Source organism: Rattus norvegicus, chromosome 4 (assembly GCF_021556685.1).
Source record: "Rattus norvegicus strain SHRSP/BbbUtx chromosome 4, alternate assembly SHRSP_T2T, whole genome shotgun sequence".
In the NCBI taxonomy this organism is placed as follows: Eukaryota; Metazoa; Chordata; class Mammalia; order Rodentia; family Muridae; genus Rattus; species Rattus norvegicus.
The window spans coordinates 11,419,706-11,445,082 of NC_141537.1; the positions used below are offsets into that span (position 1 = coordinate 11,419,706).

Sequence of the window (25,377 nt, forward strand, 5' to 3'; positions counted from 1 at the left end):
CCTCTACATACATAGCATGGCATGAAGACGCGCACACACACACACACACACACACACACACGCACACGCACACGCACACACACATGCACACAGACACACAATCACACACACATGCACACAGACACAGACAAACACAGACACAGACACACACATGCACGAACACAGGGACAAACTGTGGTCTGCTTTTCTCATCTTTCTGGAGGAGTGCTTTGCATGTGCACAGACTGTATGTGACACACATAAACACACAAGTCATATGTGTGCTTGCACACACAGCACGTGCTTGCGCATGCCCACACTCACAGATGTTGGTATTCTTTACACACCGTCCTGTACCTGTCGCTTCTCCCCCCCTTGACTTGTAGCTGAGATCCTTCTAGATCAATATATATCTTCTTATTGATATGTCCTTAAGTGACTTGTCTTCCAAGCACCTGTCACTCAGCTGACATCCGATCTATTTTGGGCTGATGAAAATCAAATTGTTTCCAAATTCTTGCTATAAATGCAGCATTTTGAGATTTTGAGGTCCAGTTTCACCCCGATTGTACCCCAGTCCAACACCAGCCTGTTCCCCCTTAGCTACCTCACCCAGCACAGGCATCTTGGGCATGGTGCTGGCCCCGATTCCGTTACTTTGTGTTGGATGTGGTCAGGAAGCCCAGGCTGCCATGCCTCCTGGTACACTACAGAGTCCCTGTCCAGAGTGGCAGAGAGACAGAGTCATAGTCAGGACCGTAAGCGCTGTGGCACTCTCACTGACTTTTTTGGCATTGTTCCGTGCTGACTGACTGAGAAGTACCAGAATTTCTTTCCATCACCACCAGACTGACTGAGGGAGGCGCTTGTGTGCCTTCCCTACCAGCTCTAAGGAGGACAGAAGAGGGGTGCCACAGCCTGCAGGCAAGGGGTGCCTGTGCTATGATTGCAGGCAGAGGCAGGAGGATCAAGTTCAAGAGCATACGCAACTTCATAGCAAGAATGAGGCCAGGCTGGACTGCGTGACATCCAGTCTTAAAAGAGAGGGGTGGGGGTGGGGGGAGAGAGATGGCTCAGCAGTTAAGTCATGCACTACTCTTACAGAAGACCCGAGTTTAGTTCTCAGGACCCTTGTTAATTCCAGCTACAGGGGATCCAACATCTTTCTCCCTTTGCAGGCAGCTGAACACATGAACATACCCACACATATACTCATAATTTCAAATAAACGCAATCTTTTTAAAAATTATATATTTTTATTAATTCTAGTTTTTCATAAAGCTTTCATTTTCATAAGACAATAAAAGGGTGGGAAAAGAAAGGGTGGGAAAGGTCTGTCCATGCCTGTGAGACCCCTGGATCCCAGGGTCAGCACAACCAGGCAGGGCTCAGGGTTTAGACTCCAAAGTGTCCATCATGTGAGCAGCAGAGTGGCCAGGTCTCTGTGACAGGAAAACCTAAGGAAGCAGTGCAAGGCCTTGACTCAGCCTCTTCCTCTGCAACCTGCTGTCTGCCATGTCCTGGGGGGCACTGCTCCCAGGCATCCAGCAGGCTCTCTCTGTCTGTGGTCTCTGGTTCCTCCTCACCGGCTTCTTCCTGCACATGCTGACCCTTGCTCAGTTCTTTGAACTCATTTGCTCTGCAGGTCAGAGGTCTATCCTTCAGAGTGTCATATAATCAATCTGCTAGTTGGGATCTGGTTTTTGGAGGTGGGACTCTGGGAAGACCAAGTGACCAAAGCCAGATTTGGCTGACCCTATATTCTGAAAAACTTTCTTGATGTTTGTGACCGACTAGCCAAGTTATACCAGAGATCTTGATTGGGTCTTGAGCATATCAAAGCCTTCCTCCCATAGTGTGCATGGGAGCACTACCTTAGGGAGGGCATTTCCTTGGTAGGTAAATCTGCAGCACATATGAGGCTCCTGCTGTGTGTATACACGCCCATAGTGTGGAGCAGTGAGAATGCACACAGAGTGCTTGCAACGATTTGTGGAAGATGGGGGCGCAGGTGCATTTTCAAAGATACCTGTGCATAGGCTTGAGGTTCATCACGGGTGGGTCTGGGTCTGGCAAGGGCTCAGAGCTGAAGAGCTCACCCACTGATGGATAGGGCAATGCTTCTTGCTCCGATCCCTAAGTCGTTATTAAGTGCCTAGCTCTTTGCAGACGCTCCCTGCGCCTCCCCCCCCCCCCCCCCCCCCCCCCCCCCGCTCCAGGCTGCAGCGGCGCAGGCGCCAAGCCTAGCCGAGCTCGGAGCGGAGGGCGGGCAGCCGCTCTCCGGGGCCGGGGTCCCAAGGGAGCAGGTGAGCGACCCGCACTGCGTGGCCCCCACGGCCCTAGGCGAACACGCCGCCCAGCCGCGCTGCGCCAGCGCCCCCGCCTTCCCTACTGGCAGTGCTGCCTCGCCTCTGCTGGCTACCCCTACTCCCTCTGCCTGGCATCCCTTCTCTTCCCTGCCTGGCATCCCTCCTTCTGCTCCCTGGCATCCCTCCTCCCCTTGCCTGGCATCCCTCCTCCTCCTGCTGGCATTCCTTTTCCTCTTTCTGCCTGGCATTCCTCTTCCTGCTGCCTGGCATCCTTCCTCCTCTACCTGGCATCCCTCCTCCCTCTACCTGGCATCCCTCCTCCCTCTGCCTGGCATCCTTGATCATCCCTCTGCCTGGCATCCTTGATCCTTCCTCTGCCTGGCACCCTTCCCTTTACCTGACATCCCTCCTCCCTTCACCTGTCCTCCCTCCTCCCCTTGACTGGCATCTTTCCTCTACCTGGCATTTCCCTGCTTTCCCTTGCTTGGCATCTTCTCTTTACCTGGTCTGTCCCCTCCTCCCTGTCCTTCCTCTTTCTTGCTGACATCTTTCCTCTCTCTCCGTGCTCCCCACCCTCCTGATTCTCTCCATTCCCTCTGCCTGGCATCCTCCCTGACCTGGTACCTCTTTCTCCAGCCCTGATACCTCATCCCTACCTAGAACCCTCTCTTCCCACCCCTACTTGGAACCATCCTGCACTTCCCTCCACCTGTACCCCCTCCCCCTCCTTGTCTGGCACCCTGCTGCCTGGCACCTTCCCTTCCCTGTCTGGCACCACCCTCCTCCCCACTGCCTGGCACCTCCCTCTCGCCTAGCACTTTGCCCACCTGCTCCTCCTGGCAGCCTTCTCCCACTTGCCCTATCTGGCAGCCTCTCACTCCTCCCCTACCTGGCACCTTCCTGCCTGCCCATTGCCTGGCTCCTTCCCAGACTCCACTTGCTACCTTCCTTCCTCGACAGCCCTCTCCCATTCAAGTCATCCCTCTGTTCTCCCTGACTGCACACCCCACAACCCAACCTCGGATTGAGGTCTTCTCCCTACTCATCCCCCTTGGCTCTCTTCTCACAATGCCCCACATCCCACCCTGGCATCCTCAGCTGGGTCCCACTCCATCTTCCCCTGGGATGCTCTGCGTGTTCCTGGACTGCTCTCAAACCTGCCCTGCCCCACCTGTGGTCCTATATCCCCTGGCCCCGAGTCTGAGGCTTCTCTACTCTTCCCAGGAGGGAATGGCCGCTGGATGGGGAGGAGAAGGGGAGGGGTGAACCCAGATGGCAGTAAATACAGAAGAGCCTGGAGCCATTGTTGACTGGGGCTGCCTTACTTCTAGGTATAGTCCTGGCCAGAAGGTCTCTCCTAACTTCAAAGTCTGTTCACACCCCTATGACCTGCCTTCCTCTGTTCTCTGTGCCGGCCATGTCCATGTGCACCAGGCACATGCTGTGCACACCTGAGTTTCACTGGCTTCAGGTGCATTGCTCTGGCCCAAGGGCCTGCCCGCTTCCGCACAATCTCCCATATTCTTCCTCAGACCTCCTGTGGGCTGTCAAAGGAAGCCTGGAACACAGCCTCCCCACAGGCCCTTGAGGGCCTACCCTGGGGCTTGGGATCCAGGCCACTCCTCCCACAGCCCTCTCCTTTCAGATCCTCCTCAGCATGGCCCTTGGTGCTACAGGAGTGGCAGGCTCTGGGCCCCGGCACCAAGTGGGCACTGGATGACTCCTCACTTGCAGGACCCCACCATCTATGAGTCCAGGTGTTCAGCACCCACCCACCGTGGTACAGGTAGGTGCTTTCTTCCCCACCAGCCCTGGAGCAGGAGCTTTGACCGAAGCCTGCCAGCTCTAGGCCCTGACCATGCATTGCGCCCCACCCCCAACTAACTGCCCACTGGTCCCCGAGTGTCCACAGTGTCTCTCCGCATCCTTTCCAACATGGGGCACTCTCTGGAGCCGGATGACATCTGCCACTTAGCACCTCTTCTAAGTGTCTCCACATCTCCCTAGGAGTCCCTAGGTCCCGCTTCTCAAAGCCACTTCAGTCTAGGAGCAAGTTAATCTGAAACCAAGTTCATAGGAAAAGGGTCCATGGATTTGACTTCTTCTGAACCCCCACTACCCACAGACCCTTGGATGCGTGTCATCTCGCCACTCACAGGGTCACTTCCCGGGGACCCCAGTGCTTCCCCTCACCCAGTGATCCCCATCACCTGGAAGGAATCTGCTGCTCCTTGACATCTTTGTTCAGCCACATGTAGACAGGCTGAGCAAACATCTCAACATCTCAAAGCCCCTCAGAGGCCTCAGACAAGGGATTGTTCACGACAGAGAGGGTGGTGGCAGCCATCCTCTGCCGCAGTGAAGGCTTCAAGTTTGGATGTACTCTCCAGGAAACGAGGAGGGTGGATTTGGGGAGTCTCACACCAGTTTCCTCATCCAGAAGGACAAACCTGGGCTGAGGAAAGGAAGGTCATTTTTCACCAACCTTGCTGGATATGGGAAAGGGCTGAAAGAGGTTCCACAGGCTGTGTGACCTCTAAGGAGGGGGCATCAGGAAACCCTGAGTGGATGCAGCCTGAAAGTGGGCTTCCAAGCCAGGGCTTCAGAAGTCCTGATGCTGTGGGCTATGTGTAGGCAGCGAGGCCTCTTTCAGCCTCTACTTCCTCAGCGTGGGACGAGAAGCCGCCCCAGTCCAGTCCCATATACTCTTCCCCACCCCACCCCCACCCCCAACACACACACAACTAGGCCCAGCTCAGGACAAAATGGTGTAGGGTTTAGCCAGCTGAGTAAGCCCAGCTTGGCTCGGCGTGTTTACAGCCACGTGGTGACTGTGAGCAAGTCACCTGGTACCCATAACCTTGAAACAAGCCTGGGTGCTGGCATGCTCACACCCACACTGGGAGTCTTGGTAAGTCAGGACTCCCACTTCCTTTCCTCACAGCAGCACCTAAGGTGACAAGGGGACCTTGTCCTGAGTCTGTGGGGTCTGTCGTAGTGAAGATTCCCAAAGCAAACGGGCGAGCAGGTGGATCCAGCAGGCTTGTCCTGGAGGGGACTCGTCATAAGGTTCTAGTTAGAGGAGGCGGCACTGAAGGTGAGGGATGGTGTGGTCTTTAGCAGGTGCACAGAAGCTGCCCATCCCGTGATAAGTTTCATTAAACACAGCTCATTTAGGGGGTGTACTGGGTTAAGCCCCTGGGGCTCTCAGTAGCCACAGGTGGGTACCCGAAGAACATTATCTCACTGTAAGGCTGGGTGGCGGGGGCAAGGGGGAGAAAACCTGAGAGGGCTGGGGTTTAGGGCACTGATAACTGGTCCCAGTGTGGCCCTGGGTCACTAGATGGCTCCTGGGAGCCATCAGGACACTTGCCGGTATCTGCCAGAGATGGGGTGGCAAACTATGGGGCACGTTTAGTATTTGGTTTGAGAATCACATGAACATGAAGTGAACCCTCAGGCTTTTGCTGGCCGGGCACACGTTCAGGCATTTGGGTGCTCACAGGCCCCTCTGTGGTTTGATGGTAGGCTGTTCAGTGTGGCTGGGTGTGCAGGCACTGCAGGCTGCTGGCCCCAAGGACTCAGTGTGCCCTTGGGAGCGTTAGTGAGCTTCAAGCGGCAAAAGCAATGAGTCGCAGGTGTCACTGGGAGGTGTCTTTGCTTCTGGGAGGAAACCCTGAACAGATACAGCTTGAAGGCAGTCTTCAAAGACAGGGCTTTGAAGTGAAGGACCCTGGGTTTGGTAAGATTCTAAGCCTCTGGAATAGACACGGACCAACCTGAGGCCCCTGTGTGCCTGCTGCTGGTGGACGCTTAGCCAAGAGACCATCTTCTAAGACCGTGGCTCTTGTCCCCAGTCCTTTGATGGTGAGGGGTGTGAGAAACTCACAAGAGACTTGGTGGGAGCGCTGCTGTTTCCTTAAGCCATGCAACCATTTGGGTATAACACACTCCGCTCCTTTCTCTCCCAGCTGTGAAACCAGTTTCCTTGTGACCTGAGCTTACTTCTAGGCAATTGGAGAATTTGCCTCCTAAGCATGGCTCCACACATGCCTTTACTGGAATTTACAAACTTGGATGGTCTCCCATTTGAACCGTTTCTCCAGACTAAAGAACATTCTGGGGCCTGGAGGGAGGAACAGTGTGCTCCCAGGGAGAGTAAAGGAGTAGGGAGAAGGTGCCGCAGGCAGGCGGGCGGGCGGGCGGGCGGGCGGGCGGACTTTCATTCTACCATGTTCCAGAAAGGGCTTGGCGGCCTTGCAAAGTCAATGATGCAGGGAAAACTGGGACTGAGGGTAGATGGGGAAGGGAAATGTGTTGTAGCCCAGGGTGAGGCTAGTACGAGCATAAACCTTGTGGTTCTGTGACTCCTGCGTCCGGACTCCCCCTTCCTTAAGCTAAAACCCAACAGGAGTTTAAGATCAAACTCCAGGTATTCTAGCCTGCCTCTCGTGGGTTATATAAAGAATATAGTGTGATATATAGCTCTGTAAGCAGCGTACTTAGCCTAAGATAAAATTTAGAGTCCCTCAGAGCTGGAGAAATGGCTCAGAGGTTCTGAAGGGCACTTGTTGATCTTTTTCTGAAGACTCCATGTGGGGTTGTGACTCCAGCTCCAAGAGACTTACTGCCTTCTTCTGACCTCCACCGCACCAGGCATACGTGTTGTACATGTACATATACACAGGCAGGCAAAACAAACAAACAAACAAAAAACCAACCCCCCTTAAAAAAAACCTTGTACACATCAAAATCAAATCTATTTTTTGAAAAATTTCTTTATTTGTTTTTTATGAATACACTGTAGCTGTCTCCAGACATACCAGAAGAGGGCATCGGATCCCATTACAAATGGTTGTGAGCGGGGTTGGGGATTTAGCTCAGTGGTAGAGTGCTTGCCTAGGAAGCGCAAGGCCCTGGGTTCGGTTCCCAGCTCCGAAAAAAAGAACAAAAAACAAAAAAAAAACAAAAAAACAAAAAAACAAATGGTTGTGAGCCACCATGTGGTTGCTGGGATTTGAACTCAGGAGAGCAGTCAGTGCTCTTAACCACTGAGCCATACCTCCAGCCCCCAAATCGATTATTATTAAAATTTAGAGAAACTAGTAGAAGGGATTGCTTTTTTCAAGAAATAATCGTAATGTTGATATTTGTGACTGTGTGTCTGACACACACAGAAGTCGGCCTCCTGCAGCTCCCTGGTCAGGATGGCTCTCCACAGTCAGACTCATCCTTGTTCAAGTATTGCTACAGAGAGTTTCCTGGCCACTGACTTTGGCCTGGACCTCAGGGAGCAGAAAACCTCAGGTCACAGAGCATAGACCTTTTCTGCTCCCAACCTTCCCACACAGCTCTCCTATACATCTGGTCTTCTTTGAGGAGACCAGCTCTGCCTTTCTGCAGAGGCTCCCCTGGGGGCTGGACGGACTTGTAGAAGATGGTGAGTGCTCCCTCCTGAGCTGGGCATGGTGATATACACCTTGACCCCATACTGAGGCAGAGGATTGTCTTAAGTTCAAGGCTAGCATGGACTACTTAGTCAGTTAAAGTTCTCCAAATGCAAGTGTCTTGTTTGCAAAATTGGACACAAAGCCTTTCTTTCGCAAGGATTCGGTGCATGTGAATGCAGAAGACGCTACACAAAGCTAAGCTGGGAACAATGCTGTAACCGAGTGGGTTAGAATAACTATTCAGCCCTGTCCTCTGCAGGTGTCATCTGTAAGCCCTGGAGGACCAGCTCCCTTGGTTCCAGGTCACAGCCCCTGTTCAAAGTGTCCACATTGCATCACTGGTCAGCTTGGCGTCTACCCTTTCCTGTACCCTGAACTCCTGCAAGGCTTGATTCTTAGTTTAGTCCATCTTTATAGCCAACACATCCCAGTCTATTGGATCTGCATATCGGAGGGGACGTCTTTCTTGCTTTCATAAAGCTTTACTATGTCTTGTTTGTGGTCTTATGACTCTTAAGCATACTACAGACGAGCACTCTGGCTCTCAGTCCCATCCCAGCTTCCACATAGTTTTCCTTCTAACCTGTCCCAGAACATCACTGTGGTTTTTTGGTCCTCTCTTGCTTCAGTTTCCTCTCTTTACAACTGCCCTATTAGGCTTCTTAATTCAGAGGAAAATACTTAGACACCTTTTTTGAGCAAGGGTTTCTCGTAGCCTAGGCTGGTCTCGACTTGATGTGCATCTGAGGATAGCCTTGAACTTATGCCAGCGTCCACCTCCCAAATGCTGGCATCACAGTTGTGTTTTATGTAGTTCTGGGGTTTGAACCCAAAACCTTGGGCTTGTTTAAAAGTGGCCCCTTTGGTGGCCAGTGGCCCAGCTTTTGTGATACCCCAGCACCTGCCTGCTTCTGAGGCAGCACTCAGGCCTGGGAGCAATGCACCCAAGTACCACAGGAAACAGAGCTCAGCAGGTGGGTGGACAACAGCAGCCAATGTTGCTGGACTTTCTTGATTGTTTTAAAAAATGTTTCTGGTTCACTGAGCCTCAGAACACCATGGTGTCAATGTGGCTAGAATTGCCAGCACTTTTAAGACATCACACCAAGACTGAGAAAGCTAAGTAATTTTCCCAGTGGCCAGGGCAAGAGTCCCAACTGGGGTGTCTCTGAAACATCCGGCCTTCAGAGCCATGCTGTGCCCGGGTCCTCAAGAAGAAAAATAGCCACCCTTTGTATAGCCCCTCTCCACCCCAGTCTTTCCTCGTTTACACCCAGAATTGAGCTCACGGTCAAAAGTCATTAGCCATCTCACTCAAAGCCCTCACCACTGTCTTACAGCCATGGCTGGGCCCTAGGGGCATGTTGGCGGCAACCTCTAAAATAAGGAATGGGAGGGGAGAAGGAGCCTTGAGAGTGTGCCCCTTGAGAGGAAGTAGTCTCTCTGAAAGGGACAGCCTTTCCTCAGCTCCCTCTGGTTACTTTCATATGGACTCCTTGACTTTAGTCACCAGGTCTCTACATTTCTAAGAGATTCTAGAAATCCAACCTTCCCTATGAAATCACCCAAATTTTAGAGGTGGCAACAAATTAAAGTTTTTCTTACATGGAGTGGGGGCTGAAGAGATGGCTCAGCAGGTAAGAGGTATTGCTGCCCCGTCATGATGACTGTAGTCCAGACCCCGGTCCTCATATAACAAGTCAGGCATCCCTTGAATGCTTGCCTGCAACCCGAGCTCGGAGGGTGGGTCACCGGGACTTGCTAGCTTCCAGCCTCCCCCCAAAAAATGGAGTTCCAGGTTCAGAGCCAGAAAGGAGTAGTAGAAGAGGGTGCTGGCTGCCCTCTCTGATCCCTGTGCGACCTGCACAATATGCCCATACAATCACACAGGCACGCACATGTGTGTATACATACACACACATATACGAAAGATATAAAAAAAAAAAAAAGACATGGCTTGGCCAGAGGAACACTGAACCCTGGTTTGCCCCGCTACCTGTCTTCTCTTCTCCTCCTCAGCACAGACCCTGATCAGCGGTTAAACTTCATCCAGTAGTGTGCTTTTACGTGGAGATAGTTGAAGGAAGCATGTCTCAATGTAGTTAAGATGTGGTACATAGGGGGGCTGGGTGAAGGTGGTGCTGTGCTGGTGGCTATGTGACCTCTGTCCCTAGGCAGGGAAGTGGGGCAGTGAGCCCACTCTCTGCCCTTTGCTGGTTACACTGGTATAAGTCCCACTAGAGCTGAGACAGGACTCTAGCATATACTGGCTGGATGTTACCATTATCAAATATGTTTGCTAAGGATTAAGATGGGCTGGGCATGGTGGCACAAACCTGTAATTCTGTGGTGGCATGTAGAGCTCTGTTAGTGCAAGGCTAACTCGTCTTTATAGTATAGGGCTAGTGTAGTACAGCTAGGACTGTACAGGGAAACCCTGTCAATAAGGAAAAAAGAAAGAGGAAGAGTTCAAGGTTAGCCTGGACTACAAAAGAAGAGAGAGAATACTGGGAGAATCCCGTGTATATATTTAAAAAGTATATGTGTGAGAACACATTCTGTTGGGCATAGAGACATCTGTAGAGAGATTTTCTTCGACTTCTATCTCTTCTCAACATTGAGTGTAAAGACTTAGATGAGCAACAGTTTGAATGAGGACTGATGGCCACATTCCCCAGCCGTCTGAATGCCACACAGCTGGAGATGGTAGCTGTGTTTGGTACTGGAATCCAGAGGCTCCCAGCCAGTCGAGTAATCAGCTAATTCTCCTAAGACACATGTTGGCAGGGATTACCAAAGTACCCATTTCCGAGTCCGAGCGACTGCTTTGCAGCATGCGGTGTGTTTAAGCACAGTACGAGGAGAAAGGGTGAGGTTTCAAGGCTTTCGAGGATAGTGGCTGTGTGAGTACCACTCGTGTGTGAAAAGCTCCTGTGTGTGTGGGAGGGGGCGGGGGCTGTGGCCCGAAGGCCATGTCCCCACACCATCTCATTGCTCCTGCGTTGTCCATGCTGACCCAGGCAAGGAGGCCGCACATCTGTTTTCAAGAGGAAGCAGCTGAGCCCTGTGACCTGGCACTTTTGTGGAATACTCAGATTCAGCCTGTGTGCTGAGGTGTCTCCACGGGATGCGTTACTGGAACACACATGTCTGAGGGGTCACATCCAAAGCTTTCCAGAGAGCAGACACCATGCTCACAAACAGACTGGCAGTGGATCTCAGGAGCCCGCCCGCCCACCACAAGACACTATGAGGGAACCCCAGCTGCTGGGCCCGCACCAGCTTGAGTGGAAGACACAGGGCCAGGCTGAGTCTCCCTGTGTCTCCTCAACCCCTGTGCACGTTGCTGTGAATGGTTTCCCCTTCCTGTAGCACTCTAGTCATAGTGGACCACAGCCTCCCCCGTGACCCCACGGTTACTCCACAGAGTCTTTCTAAGTTCACACTCTGCTGTACTGGAGATGTCCAGAATTAGGGGTTCACCATTCAAGCCACACAAGAGAGGGGACTTAGATAGCTGCCTTCAATGATAGGATGTGCCTTTGGTCAGAAAGAAGATCTTGAAGTGGCCAGTACCTCGGGTGACTGGGGTTCAGACCTTTGGGAACCAAGGCCTTGAGGGACAAGTGGACACGCTGCTATTACGGAGATGCTGGGGGATGAGATCCTGGCTGTCTGCCCGGCTCCAGGCCTCCTCATGTGGGAACGCAGAACCTTGTGTAGTCACTGGCATTCAGTGCTGTTCCCTCCAATGAGGCTCTAACTCAGCTGCTGCAGCCAGCCATACCGCCACCTCCAGCTCCGTTCTCGTCAGCACTCGCTCACAGCATCTCTTTGTCGTGTGTGTGCGTGTGTGTGTGGTGTGTGGTGTGTGTAGTGTGTGGTGTGTGTGTGTGGTGTGCGTGTGTGTGTGGTGTGTGGTGTGTGTGTGTGTGTGTGTGGTGTGTGTGTGTGTGTGCGTGTGTGTGTGGTGTGTGTGGGGTGTGTGTGTGTGTGTGTGTGTGTGTGTGTGTGGGGTGTGTGTGTGTGTGGTGTGTGTGTGTGTGTGTGTGTGGTGTGTGTGGGGGGTGTGTGTGTGTGTGGTGTGTGTGTGGGGGGGGTGTGTGTGTGTGTGTGTGGTGTGTGTGTGTGTGTGTGGTGTGTATGTGTGTGGTGTGTGTGTGTGGTGTGTGTGTGTGTGTGTGTGTGTGTGTGTGTGTGTGTGTGTGTGTGTATGTTGAGGGGGTTGGCTCATTGAGGGCCCCTTAGGGGATGACTGCTTCTTTGTGTCCTAGGAACCCGCATTATTTCCAGCCCAGGCTGGAGGCTTCCTGGAGACTCTATTGCAGACCGCTCACCCTCACATGCCTTGGGCTACTACACTCTACTTTGTGGCCAGAACCATTCTGGGGACACTGCTGCAAGCAGGAGCTGATAGCAGCTCCTCTCCGTGCCTGTCTTTGGGAGCTTGACTTGCAGCCCACAGAGCTGATCACGCATGCGCAAAGGCCCCGCGGCGACAGGAACTCAAAGAGTTTGTGAGCTGGTCAAGGGATTTGGATTCTGTTAGTATGATGGAAGCCACCGTCAGTTCTTAAAAAGGATACACTGTGTCCCTAGTCACATCATTTAAAGTACTGACCTGGCCACGGCGCAAGGAACAAGTTGGAGAGAGATGGGGGTGAGGAGCTGGTCCAGGGGAGAGATAGTCATGCCACAACCAAGGGGGTTAGAGGGCAATGATACAGATGGGCTTGGAAGATCAGGAAGAGACAGAACCAGCCTTATCTTGTAGTGGGTGTGAGGGTGTGAGGATCGGGGAGAAGAGGACATTAGTAACAGCAGGAAAACACGGATAATGCTGGACCCCAGCGCTCAGCTGAGGTAACCGGCCAGCTTGCAGCCCGGTAATTGACTGGACCTTCCTGCAGGCAGAACTCTAGAAGCAGATACAAGGCTTCATGACTGTGTGGGACGTTAGTGAGCTGCTGCAGTGGGGCCTGTGCAAACGAGGGGTACAGGTCTGTGCAGATGCAGGGTATAGGTGTGTGAAGGGGTACACAGCCTCCTGCCCCTACCTCTTACTCAGGTTAGGAATTGCAGGTTCAACCTCGGCCTTGATTTGAATCATCAGATCCTTCCCCCGGCTATTTTATTTTATGAAACAGGGTCTCGTGTACCCTATGCATAGAGTTTGCTGTGTAGCTGAGGTTAGCTTTGTACACTGGATTCTCTTGCCTCTACCCACTGAGTTCGTTTGCTTGTTAACTGAATATTTGGGGACAATTTCACTCCCTTCTCCCACTCCTGTTTGCCTGTAGCCTAAGGCTGTAATGCAGACTGGAGAGGAGGTCAATAACTCAGTCACTTGCAGGAACGAAGCCCCAGATTCATCTGCCACACTGCTCAGAACAGGCTTGACGGCCCACACCTGTAGTCCCAGCACTGGAGGTGGATAAGGAAAATCTGAAGTTCAGATTATTTGCAGCTAAAGGGAGGTTTCTCCGCCTGCCTGGGTTCCCTGAAACAAAGGAAAACAAACTAAAGGCAGGCTCCATCCTGACTCAGCAGAAGCCTTCCTTACCACAGCTACAATCCTTACGAGTTTAGTCCTGACCAGACTCTAGACACTGCCCTCAGGTTCCATCTACCATTAGGATAAGACCCTCAGCAAGATAAAGCCTGAGCCCCAGGGTGCCTCTCCCAAAAGAAGGGTACCAGTGTCTGTGACCCAGAACTCTATTGCCACGCTCACTTCGTTCACTTCGCCCAAATGGGACTTTTCCCACCTCTAGCTCATGGCTCTGTACAGATGACAATGGCTTCTGTACCTCACCTGTCTGGGTATGGCATCCCTGTACCTCTGCAGAGCTGCCCAGGCTCCTGGCACTAAGCCCCCCACCCGTCTTATCCACTCAAGGTCATGGGGGTGCTCTTCTCACAGTGTGGACACTTGCTCACAGTGTACAGAACAGGGGAGCACTGGATCAACAGGTCCAGCTTTCTTCTAGATGCCTCTGCTGTCAGCCCCAACTCAGGTCTTGAACAGTGGGTCTCACGGCTTTGTCTGAGGGTCATGCCCGCCCACGACATACACTTCTGTGTGGCTCCTGAGTGTGCCTCTCCTTCCTGCAGCCCCTAGGCATGGCTCCTTCTCAAGTTACAGGCCACTGGCTTCCCCCGCTGTGAACTATCTGCACACCATAGCGCTGTAGCACTAGCTGTTCTCCGCTGGAATGTGTCCAACAATTTGGGAAGAGTCCAAACTCCCCAGGGATCCCACAGCCTAGCGTAATTAGTCATTCTGAGTAATTGCCTGGCTATTTTCTAGGAGCCCTAGCCAGTCTCTCACATGCTCCCTCCAGGGCATTGGTGAGCCTTCCCACCCTCCTCACCTCCCCAACAACTGAAGGGCCCTGAGAGCCCTGTCACTGTGCCCTAGCAGAGGCCAGCCAGCAGCCAGGATCAGCTGGGCCTGCACTATGAGGTGGATGGAGGCAGCCCAGGTGGGCAGTGGTGCTGGGGAACTAAAAAGGCAGCCATGCATCAGGTATAGCCTTGGCCCACACTATAACCTCATAGCCACTGTGAGCCAAGGCGTGGCTTCCTGGACTGCAGACAAGGAAGGTGTCAGAGTTCAGTGCTGAGCAGATGTGACCCTGGGACATGACTGCCGAGCTCAGGTTCTCACCAGAGGCAGCCCCTCCTTCCAGAAGCAGGGAACAGTGCCTGGCTAGGATTTTTCTCCAGTATCACACCAGAGCAAGAGTCGAGTAGAAGATACTAGAAGCCAGAGATGCTTCAAATGTCCATCAGCATACAGGGTAGCCACCACAATCAGTCACTCTGGAGCGAGAAGTATAGCTCAGTGCTAAAGAGGCTGTGCTTGGCATCCTGCCCCAAGTGCCCATGGTGCCAAAACTGAGAAAACATGTTCTTCAGCCTCAGTTTATAAGATCACACCGTGGTGTCTGCAGAGACTCACTCAGGACAGTGAGTTAGGGACATAGAGAAGGACAGGACAGGACAGGACAGGACAGGACAGGACAGGACAGGACAGGAAAGTGAAGCCAGCTTGTTAAAGCCCTGACCCAAGACAGTTAACAGGCCAGGACAGCCAAGGCAAAGACCAGTCTAGGAGCAAGGCCTACCTGTTGCTTGCTGCCCGCTACCAGTGGCCACTCGTAGTCTAGAGAAGGGTATTCAAGGAGAGCAGTTGGCAACCTTAGTTACAAAGGTTTGCAAAACTCAGGGGTGGGATACCAAGCAGGTCTAGGCCCTGAAGACAGGCCTAACCTGTTTCCTCCTTCTGTCTGCCCACGAGGAGGCAGGGAGGATTCCTAGCTGCCTGCTACCAAAGCCTTTGACCCCCATGCCCGCCCAGGTACTCATTTCTGCTAGTTTACAAGCTGAAGATTCAAGGAGATGTTGGCCGTGAGGTCCTTAGCCATGGCCACACCACACAGTCCCTATTGCTTTCAACCCCACATGCTTGCACCAAGCTGCACAAGAAATTCAGGAAACCATGAAAGATAGCTTATCTGATAAAGCGCTTATCTTGCACATATAAGGACCTAACTCAGGTGAAGAGCCTCCCTGGGCGGGGAGGCAGAGGTATAGAGCATGCCAGTCAGCCAGCTTAGGCTAAGCAGCAAGCTCCAGGTGGTTAATAAAATGAAGATTCAAGATACACAGCTCCCGAGGAGCGACGCCTGAGGTTGACATCTGACCCCCCACATGCATGCACCCCCGCACATACATGTGAATATGGACACTTGCATATACATATATACCCGTGCACATAAACATGCGGTATGCACTGCACACACATGGGGAGAGGGGAAGAGAGAGATCCATAGTGTGTTTGCTATAACCGGCATCTTGCCGTGCGTGTCACTTCTTGAGGGCCAGGGTAGGGCCTCTGATTTGCCCAAGCCTATGATCACCAAGTAGTGCTGGTGAGGCAGGATGAGGTGGTGTGTCCTTCTGATGCACAGCAGCCTGAGGTGAGGGACGGGGACGTCTGTGAGCGAGACCACTCATGTACATGCTTCCTTGCACTATACAGATGCACACGCGTGTCTAGCTGTAATCCAGGAAGAGCCATATAACAAGGGGCTTGTTCCAAATTTAACCCAGATGTTTTTACACAAGAGCTAAGGAGACCACCATAAGTGCATTGATACTTCCTTATTTTAGCTAACGTAGTGGTAAGCAAGATGTTTAAGAGATAATCAGAGATAAATCAGCTTAAATGCACAGGCTGATTTCGTGTGTGTGTGTGTGTGTGTGTGTGTGTGTGCGTACATGCATGTATGCATGTGTGTGTGTGCACGCGCTCACTCAGTGTTTACATGTCTATGTGTTTGGTGTGCATGTATGTTGGTGGGTGTGCATTGGGTATGTGCACTGAATGCACTGTTTATGCGTGTTTGGAGGCAGAGGTCAGCATTGGGTGTCTTCTGCTGGGCTCCACTTTATTTTTGAGACAGAGTCTGTCATGAACCTGGCGCTCACTGATTACCTGGACTAGCTGGCCAGCTAACTTGAGGGACCTGTCCATTTCTACTTCCCACATGCTGCAGTTACAGAGGACCTTCACAGGGCCATGTATGCATGTTCTGAGGATCTAACCTCAGGTCTTTATACTTGCCTGGGAAGTTCTTTACTCCTGAAGCAAGTCTCCCTGGCTGTACGATGTCCCCCATTAACAAAGCAGGTGTGTGCCCCTTTCTCTGCAACTTCGGACAGGTGTGCCTTCCATAGGAGATTCTGGGGAGGCAGCTTGGGGTGAAGGGGAGACCCAAGGACCTCCACTCCAGGAGATCTGGTGTGCAGCCCGGGACAGCACGGTGACTTTGGCAAGTCACATGGCTCCTGAGAACACCAATCTCTTTATCTTTAGATTAGAAATCCCCTCCCCCAGGCGCCTGAGGTATCTGTGAGGAGTAGGCAGGTCCGTGTGTGAAAGTGTTTGGTCACCAGTAAAGAAGTCCTGTGCAAATGAAGCTGTTATCACTGAGATAACGCTGGTTCCCATAGCAGCCTCACCTAGCAAGGAAGCATACGAACTGTCTGGCCTGGGTATCCTCATCTACACCTTTGATTGATTGCAGCCTCTGCTACAGCCAAGATGCTTGAAAGTTCTCAGCAAAAAAGACTGATAAAAAAGGGAGCCTGGGGGTTGGGGATTTAGCTCAGTGGTAGAGCGCTTGCCTAGGAAGCGCAAGGCCCTGGGTTCGGTCCCCAGCTCCAAAAAAAAAAAAAAAAAAAGAACCAAAAAAAAAAAAAAGGGAGCCTGTACCCTAAATAGGTGGGGGTGGGGGTGGGGTGGGGAGAAAAGCGTTGATGCAGTCAGGAGGGAGGTTATATAGACTAGGGAAGGTCTAAAGTACTGTTGGGGAAGCTGAGTAGAGTAAGAAGGAAATGGAGGGAATAGAGAGGATGCAGGTTTCTTTTAATCAATTAGTTAGTTAATGTATATCTATAGTGGGCAGAAGTGAACATGGGCCACAGTGTACAAGTCAGAAGACAGCTCACCCCAGACTGTGTTTTTCCTCCACCATGTGCACTCTGAGGATTGAATTTACAGCTTGGAGGCCTGCAGTCAGACCCCTTGAATTATCTCTCTATGGAGGTCCTTCAGGTTGGTTTTATTTTATATGAGACAGGGTCTTCCTCCCAGATACGGCTGGCCTGGAACTGGCTTTGTGGACCAGGCTGGTCAGAGACTTGTGTAAGTCAGCCTGCCTCTGCCTCTGCCTCCCCAGTTTGGAGGTCCAAGCCTTGCTCCTTCCTGCTCAGCCTACAGTTTTCAATCGGGAGACAGACTGGGTCTGGGTGGGAACAGATCTAAAGGAGGTGAAGGCCCAGCAGGTGGTGTCTCCCCAAGTAGAATAAGGAGCAAGCTAAAGTGAGGTTGGAAGTACCTGACTTCCAAAGAGCCACAAAAGGCTAAGAGCAGCCCAAGGAAAGAGTCAGGAGGCCAGAATAGAGCCTGGGGCATGGCTCAAGCATCCACAAAATGTCCCTGCCCCACTCTACCCTTTTTGTTTATTTGTTTTGTGGTTTGTTTGTTTGTTTTTTGAGACAGGATTTTATAGCCCTGTCTGTTCCAGAACTCACTCTGTAGACCAGGCTGGACTCAAACTCACAGAGATCCGCCTGCTTCTGCCTCCACAGTGCTGGGATTATGGGTATTTTGTTTAGTGGAGTTTCTAAATCAACAGTGGTTTTTACTGATGGGTGACGGCCTCTTTCTCCATAATTTCATAAAACTGAACAAGTAGAGAAGCTGCAGCTGCAGGAAGGCCGGAGCCTCCCTAGTTTGCATCCTTCCCCTGTGTACACGGAAGCACAAAAGCAGCTTGCAATGTTGAGCGCCTGCCTAGGGGATCCTTCTGATCACAGTGTTCCAAGCAGGCTGGGAAGCTGACCACTCATTGCTGGTGGTTCTGATCCAGGGGATAGAAGCAGAAAGAGAAAATGGTTGGATTCTGGATCCAGAGCCAGGGGAATGTTTCTTCAAGTTTGATGTGGGTATGAGAGAAATGTAAGTACTTAGGATGGTCCTGAAAGTGGGGACCTGGGCCATTGGAAGATGGACAGAGCAGAGAATGAGGTAGAACCATGGGGTTGGAGTCATCTGTTAAAGATCTAATGGAAATGCTGAGCCAACAATTAGAGAGACGTCTGAAGCCTGGGAGAAAGGCCTGAGGTAAGGGAAATCCTCAGAGGCCAACAATACATGGTACCAGTGAGAAGAGACCTTCAGGAGGCTGTGGCACCTTAGGGGAGACCTGATGGAGAAGCACAGGGCCTGCCTTTCCAGGTGCTCCTTGGAGAGGGAACATGAGGAGCAGGACAGATGAGGAGGCTGAGGAGGGGCATCCAGGAGGCAGGAGGACAACAGAGAAGGAAGCAGTTTCCTCAGTCAAACATAGTAGCCTGTTAAGCAGTATGAGGCCTGGGGAATCAATGGTGATAGTGAACAGTGTGCAGGCCAGCAGTGTTCCTGATGACAAGGAAGGTTCAGTAGAGATGGATTATTGGTGGGAGACGGAGGAGGGAAGAGAGTTGAGGGGTAGATGAAGAAAGGTCAAAGGTCAACAAATATGGAATAAAGTTGTCCTGGGTATGGCCTGGTGGTAGAGAATTGGTGGAACATACATGAAGCCCTGTTCAGTTCTCATCAGTCTGTACCTTTCCTGCATTCCCAGAGTTCACTGGGGGAGAGTGAGACACCAGACAGCATTCTGTCCAAAGACAAGCACAACTGTTTCTCCCAGGGCGGACGGGGACACTCCTAGGGACGTGGTGTTAGATGCAGGGATGTGAACGACCCTCCAGGAAACTTTAGGGCTTCCTAGCACCAAACACAGAGGACTCCACCAACGTCTGCAGACACAGCAAACAGTCAGGAAGTCTGGGGCACGGTGTGGCATAGACTCCCTTAGCATCAGGAGTATGAGGCTGGCAGAGAGAGAGGCCTCACAGGCTACCGTGAGGGTGATGGGCTGCCCCACTGAAGGGGCCCAGAAAGCCTCTGTTGGCTCCAAGCTCTAGAAGAGAAGGGAAGTGTGCAGCTGTTGCATCCAGGCCCAGGCATATGCCCTCAATTTGGTCCTGAGTCTTCTTGTATCTAAGCCCGAGACACTAGCCAAACTGTAGCTGATCAGGGAAGAGGTGGTGTGACTGTGGTGGCACAGCCTTTCCTCCCAGGGGACTGCCTAATTTCAACCATTAATACAGTCCTGCCTACAGGCAGAGCCACACTGAGCTGCAGCAGGCTACCACCCTTAAAGACCCCACAGAAACATGGTCCCACACACCTGCATTTCCTCAGAGAAATGCACATCTAGCCTTAGTGGTTCCTATTTATTAATTAATTAATTTATTTATTTTTCACATCGCCTTAAGCTATTTGGAGTGACCCCCTCCAAGAGACTTAATTAATGGAGGCCTTGAGGGGGATGAAAGAAAAAATGGCTGTGAATCCAAAACCTGCCTCCCCTCTAGGCCAGCAGGATGCTCAGAGCCCCAGAGGCTGGCTCTGCGCTCCTCCTGCGACCAGCAGCCTCAGCTCCCCGATGTTTGCTGTTCATTGTGTGTGCGGTGTGTGTGGGGGTGGGAGGGGTGTCAAGGAGCATCCCATTAGACTGAACAAACCCACGCAGGCAGAGAGGAAGGAGGACTGTGCATTCGGCCAACCTTTATCATGTACCTGCCCACGGCGCAGGACCCTGGGGACCCCACGGTAAGGTCTTCCCCTTACAGCAGGGGGCCGTGGCATGGTGTGTGGTGTTGAGGGTACAAATGAGGTGTGGCAGGGGGTAGAGAGTGACTCTAAGGAAAGGAAAGGGGGGGCTGATGCAGACTTCACAGAGGAGTGAGTGGCTGACAAGCGGTTCAGGCCTCTCTGGGAACAGTACCCACTGGCTGGGAAATCTGTCTCCATGGCCCCCTCCCTCCCAGCTTCTCCCTTGTCTGCCTCAGTTCTTTTCTGTCTGTGGACTCCTTGGATCTCTGAGCAGGAAGGCCCTGGAGTCCCTGGGCCAAGACGCTCCTTTTCTCCTTTCACTCCTGAGGAAGCAGGAGCAGGCAGATAACACCAACTCTTCCAAGGTCACACAACTATTTTGGTGTCCTGTTTTGTTCTTTGTTTTTTGTTTGCTCATACTTGCCATTTGCCGTGTGTGTGTGTGTGTGTGTGTGTGTGTGTGTGTGTGTGTGTTGTACATGCATGCAAACTAATACAGAAAGGCAAAGTCACGGAGAGAGAGACAGCCCCTTTTACAGGATCAGGCTGTGTGCTAGGCACAGATGCAGTCTGGCACTAATAGGATGGTGCAGAGGCAGGGGAACCACTGTGAGGGATCCCCCAGGACTGTATTTGAGTCTCTCAGGTGATAGGAGTGAGAGTCTGTTGGGGTCTCAGAGGCCTCTCCTCCCACTTCTAGGAACTGGGCCTGGTCCTAAGTTCTAGTCAGAGTTCCCAAGGGACTTGGAGCTTGGTCATCAGACTCTGGGTCCCCTGACATGTCCTAGGATTTAATGACCAAAGGAGAAAGGTGTGGGCTTAGATTAGGGACAGGCAGGACACAAAAATCAGAAGACCTGGCAGTTAGAGTTCCAAAGCATCTCTTCACACTTCCACCCCCCCCCCCATAAAATTAGGGTAATCACGTTTATCTGAGGGAAGTTTGACTGCTGGGGTGAGGGAAAGCTGACTAGAGAAAGGGGTCTCCCTGGCAAGATGTCTTTTCTCCCTCTTCTCTCCTTTGTTCCTCTCCCACTCCCTCCCTTCCTCTCCCCAGCTTGCTTCCCTTCTCTCCTTCCAGCCCTCTATTCTCCCTTCCCCACCCCCCTCCTCAACTCCCCCACTGCCTTGTCCCCAATCGGGACCTCCACAGAGGGCGGGAGCACAAGACTCTGGGCTCCGGCTGGGTCTGGGTGGCCATCTTCCCGCAGAGAAGGAGTTAAGTCTCTTCCCTGCATCCCTCCTCCCTTCTCCGCCTTCCCTGGCCGCCGTGGAGTCCTGCAGCTGGGCCCTGGGCTGACCTTCACCGGGAGGGAGGCCGCAGCGCGCATGCTCGGCCTGGGGAGCTGTGCGGGCGGAGGGAGGGCGGTGCGGGCCGGCGGCCGGAGCCCCCAGTGCACCGGCTGCGGCCGCTCGCTCCGCACGGTGGGGGTCGAGGCGGCCGGTCCGTCCCGCAGGCCGCGGCGCAGCGCTCCCTGCGCGGGGAGCGGCGCTTTGCCATTTGGTGCTGGTCGTGCTTCTGCGAGGGAAGGAGAGATGGGGGGACGACAGGGGGGACTCCAGCTCCGGGACGCAGCGCGGCCGCCCTCCCCCTTGCCCCAGACACGCTCTCGGCCTGCCGGGGTGTGGCCTGCGCCCTGTCGGTTGGGAAGAAGTACGGGCTCTTCGCGGGCACTGTGGGCGACGTGTTACTGCCCAGCGCCCCGGTGGCGCTGAGGTGGTGGGCTTCCTGTCCTTTGTGAGAAGGGCTCCCTGGCCACGAGTCTCCCACCAGACCTGCTAGAAGAGCATGTTAATGTGTTTGCTCACTTGTGAACCGGCATCTCATTGTATAGGATGTGGGGGACGCCAGGGTGTGCCTGTATGTGCAAATCCATGTGGCTCCTTGTCCCTGTGGCAGTTGTCATGTGTGTGTTCCAAGGTGTGTGTTTTGTGCAACATAATGATACCCCTAGAGGGGGCAGCTCAAAAAGGGCCTATCTATGGATCTGACGGATGCTCCCTATTCCCCTGTACTAGTATTTGCTTAAGCCCTGGGTGAAACCACCTCCCACAACTTCACCACCAAGACCTCACAGATCTGGTACCCCTCCTTCAGACTTTCCACACCCCAAAGCCGAGGTGACAGCCGCCTCCTGTCTTCTCCCCAGAAGTAGCTCTAAAAGTTGAGGACACCTAGCTTTTCCTAAAGCCTAGAGGTATCCACCCCACTCCCAGAACCTCCAAGGTCCCGCTAGTAGCAGAGGTAGGGGTAGCTGCTGGGGTGACTCATCTTCAGGTAAATGGCAGAGCACCGCCTGAGTTCATTGGCCTGGTGAGGTTTACAGGCATCCTTAGTTTCAACTTTGTAGATAGAGTCCCTGTACCCAGTCAGGCTGGGGGCAACATGGGCCCAATGCCATTTCTGCCTTCCGGAGTCACCACCTCCTTGGGATACCAAACACAAAACGCCTGAAGCAAAGAGCATGAAGCGTTCTGTCCAGCCCAGCTTATGGACAAGATGGATGATATCGGACATTTGGATAAGACCAAGATATATCTGTACTCATAAGTGAAGCCAGGGAAGACTCCCTTCCTGAAGGAACCAGGAACCAGTCTCTGACCTGGGCCTTAAAGGATGGTACAGGCAGAGGGCAAGTGGAGGCATTACAAAATGGCTGAAGAGCCTTAGACTGGGGAATGAGTGGGGGAGGGGGCGTTGGAGGTGAGTTGCTGGAACCCAAGCAGGTCATCATTCCAGCCACCAGCCACCAGCCACCACCCTTATAGCCTGTTGCTGCTGGAGTCAGACCACCCTGGACTGCTGTCTCCCATAGTGTCTTTATGAGATGTTCTCTCTAGTCTTTTCACGGTGACAGTAGCCACCTGAAAGGACAATGACAGCTAGGCATACTAACAGGGCCTGCAGGAAACTAAGATACAGGCCAAATAGATTGGGTGACCATGCCCTCTGCTCCTTATCCTGACCCATGAAGACATTCTGAAGGGCCCAAGGTTAGGACCCCTCGGTGCAGTGGGTCTTGAGGGCGCAAATTGTAATCTGTTCCCACAAGTTCCCTCAGGCATTGCCCCTCCCTCAGTCCCACCCCCAGCTAGCCCATTAACGTGACCCTTGGTTGTCTCAAAGCTCGGGGACTCCTCCTCCTGAAGGTGTGGACAGGCGTGGCTTGTGGCATGGGCGGGGCTTGGGCTCAACCTAGGGATTTCAGGATCTGCCCCCTCCTTTCTGTTCTTCCTCCCCTCCGGGATTGGCCAGTTCTCTCCACACTGTCCCATTTGGGGTTTCTTCATCTTCATACACCACACTCCTGCTTTCTTTTTGGTTCTGGGGCGGACTTCACGAACCCCAGACTCTGCGTCTCCACGCCAAGCCATCAAGCCCTGTTTGCCTCACCCTTTCCTCCTACCCACCCAAGTACCCACCCTGGATCCGCGCCATTCCTCACAATGTACTCCTCCTGTTCTCATGAGCCCAATCCATGTCCCCCTTTCGGAAATACTTCCCCTATTGCCCTCACTTTCTCACACAGAGTCAAACAAAGACTCACGAGCCCAGAAATAAACTCCCACAGAGCTGAAAGACACGGGCCGTGTCCTGCTCCGCACGCACGCGCGCAAGCTCGGCGGCTCTTGTGGAGGGAAGCACACCGACGGGGCGTTTGTCAGTGCACGCACATAAACATCCACACCCACAGCCTCTGCGCCGTGCCACAAAAGGGTGCAGACACACGGTGTGCGAGACAAGGGCACACACATCTGCGGGCGCCCAGGAGCCCGCCTAGCCCGGCACACCCACCGCGGCTGGCCCTGGGACAGGAGCAAGGCCTGCTCCGGGCTCGGGCTCCCCCCAGATTCCTTGCAGCAAATGTTTCCCTACTTGGCCTGCCTGGTCCCTGGGGAAAGGGCCTCAGAAATGCGGCAGGAGCCACTTGGGGAAAGAAAGTTGGAACTGCCTGTTCCCTGCCTGGCCCTGTCGGCGAATTCCCTAACCGAGAAACTATTTGTGGCGAGGGCAGGGTGGCTAGCGAGCCCCCTGTCACCTCCCATGGTGTCCCCTCCCCGTGCCACCACCGATGGGCCCCGGGCGGCCTGGGCGCAGCTGAGCTGCCCATCGCGCAGCCTCCGGGCAGATCGGCTCGTCTCGCCGCTTCTGTGCGCCGCTTGGACCACGCGGAGTGCACGGAAGGGCCGCTCTGTCCCCGGCGCGTCGCAGGCAGACCCCGGGCCGCCGGACTATTTCTGTCTTATCAGTGCAGGAATGCGGCAGCCGCGGCGGCGGCGGCGGCGGCGGCGGGCGGGCGGCGGCGGCGTGGGCCGTGGGCCGTCAGGGCAGCCCTGAAGGGGCCCCCTCCCCACTCCGCTCGAGTAGAAGTGTGAGAGAGCCCAGCAGGACTCAGAGGGGAGAGTTGGAGGAAAAAAAAGGCAGAAAAGGGAAAGAAAGAGGAAGAGAGAGAGAGAGTGAGAGGAGCCGCTGAGCCCACCCCGATGGCCGCGGACGAAGTTGCCGGAGGGGCGCGCAAAGCCACGAAAAGCAAACTTTTTGAGTTTCTGGTCCATGGGGTGGTGAGTGGGGGAAAGTTAGCGGGGGAGGGTGAGCGAGCTGGCTCGGGCTGAATGGAGGGATGATCGGGAGGGGCCGCCGGCGCGCTCCCGCTCTCCCACCCCTTTGGTTGGGGGGCGCACGGTCACGGCCCAACCCTGGGACCTTGCCGGCGCCCTGGCATCCGAACACGTCGCCAAGCGGTCGGCTGGGGATGGGCGCGCGGCGGCTGGGAAGAGAGGCGTCGGCTTGGGTTCTTATCAGGGGCAAGGGGTGGGATGTGGGCACCGTGTCTCCCCCAAGAGGGGGGTCCCCTCAGTAACTGACATATCTCACATTCTTTTACTGGTGGGCTCAGGTGTTACCCCTGCCCTGGGGGTGGGGGTGGGGTGGTGATTCGAACACACAGCTAGGGCTGGGCTGCCTGTTGTCCCTGTTCATCCTTTGGGACAGGGTCACTCTGATTAGGTCTGAAGAACTAAGAGCAGGTGACCCTGAAGGCACCTAAGAGCCAAAGCTCTCTGGCTGAGCAACCCCTGCATCCTAGCAGGAGGGCCTTGAGTACTTGGCCCCGATGTCAGAGCTGAGAGAGGCCTACTTGAGAGACCCCAAGTTAAGCAGTCAGAGGACCTCCTTGGCAGGCTCAGCCACCAGAAAGTTGATGACCTTAACACCTCAAAGGTGTGAGGGAGGGGCTGGAGTTGGGGACATGAGGCCTAGAGACCAAAGGGATAAGACTATACTTACTGTTCTAACACCGACACACCGACACACACACACACACACACACACACATACAGACACACACACACACACACACACACACACACACACACACACACACACACACGAAGAGTCTGA

General features: G+C 53.5%; 1 protein-coding gene across 6 annotated transcripts in view; it reads left to right on the forward strand.

The window, feature by feature from the left end:
* The first annotated feature begins 2,211 nt into the window (after nt 1-2,211).
* Smarcd3 (SWI/SNF related BAF chromatin remodeling complex subunit D3) overlaps nt 2,212-25,377 on the forward strand; it is a 31,629-nt gene continuing 8,463 nt past the window's right edge. For 2 of the 6 annotated variants that reach the window (XM_087656345.1, XM_087656346.1), the window contains exons 1-2: nt 2,212-2,285; nt 3,934-4,074. In XM_087656345.1, the coding sequence (XP_087512471.1) occupies nt 4,036-4,074 (39 nt within the window). In that variant the 5' untranslated portion in view covers nt 2,212-2,285; nt 3,934-4,035. Of the gene's footprint in view, nt 2,286-3,933; nt 4,075-24,241; nt 24,540-25,377 lie in introns of those variants that run through there. The other 4 variants (XM_087656343.1, XM_087656344.1, NM_001011966.1 and 1 more) reach the window with 3 other exon arrangements.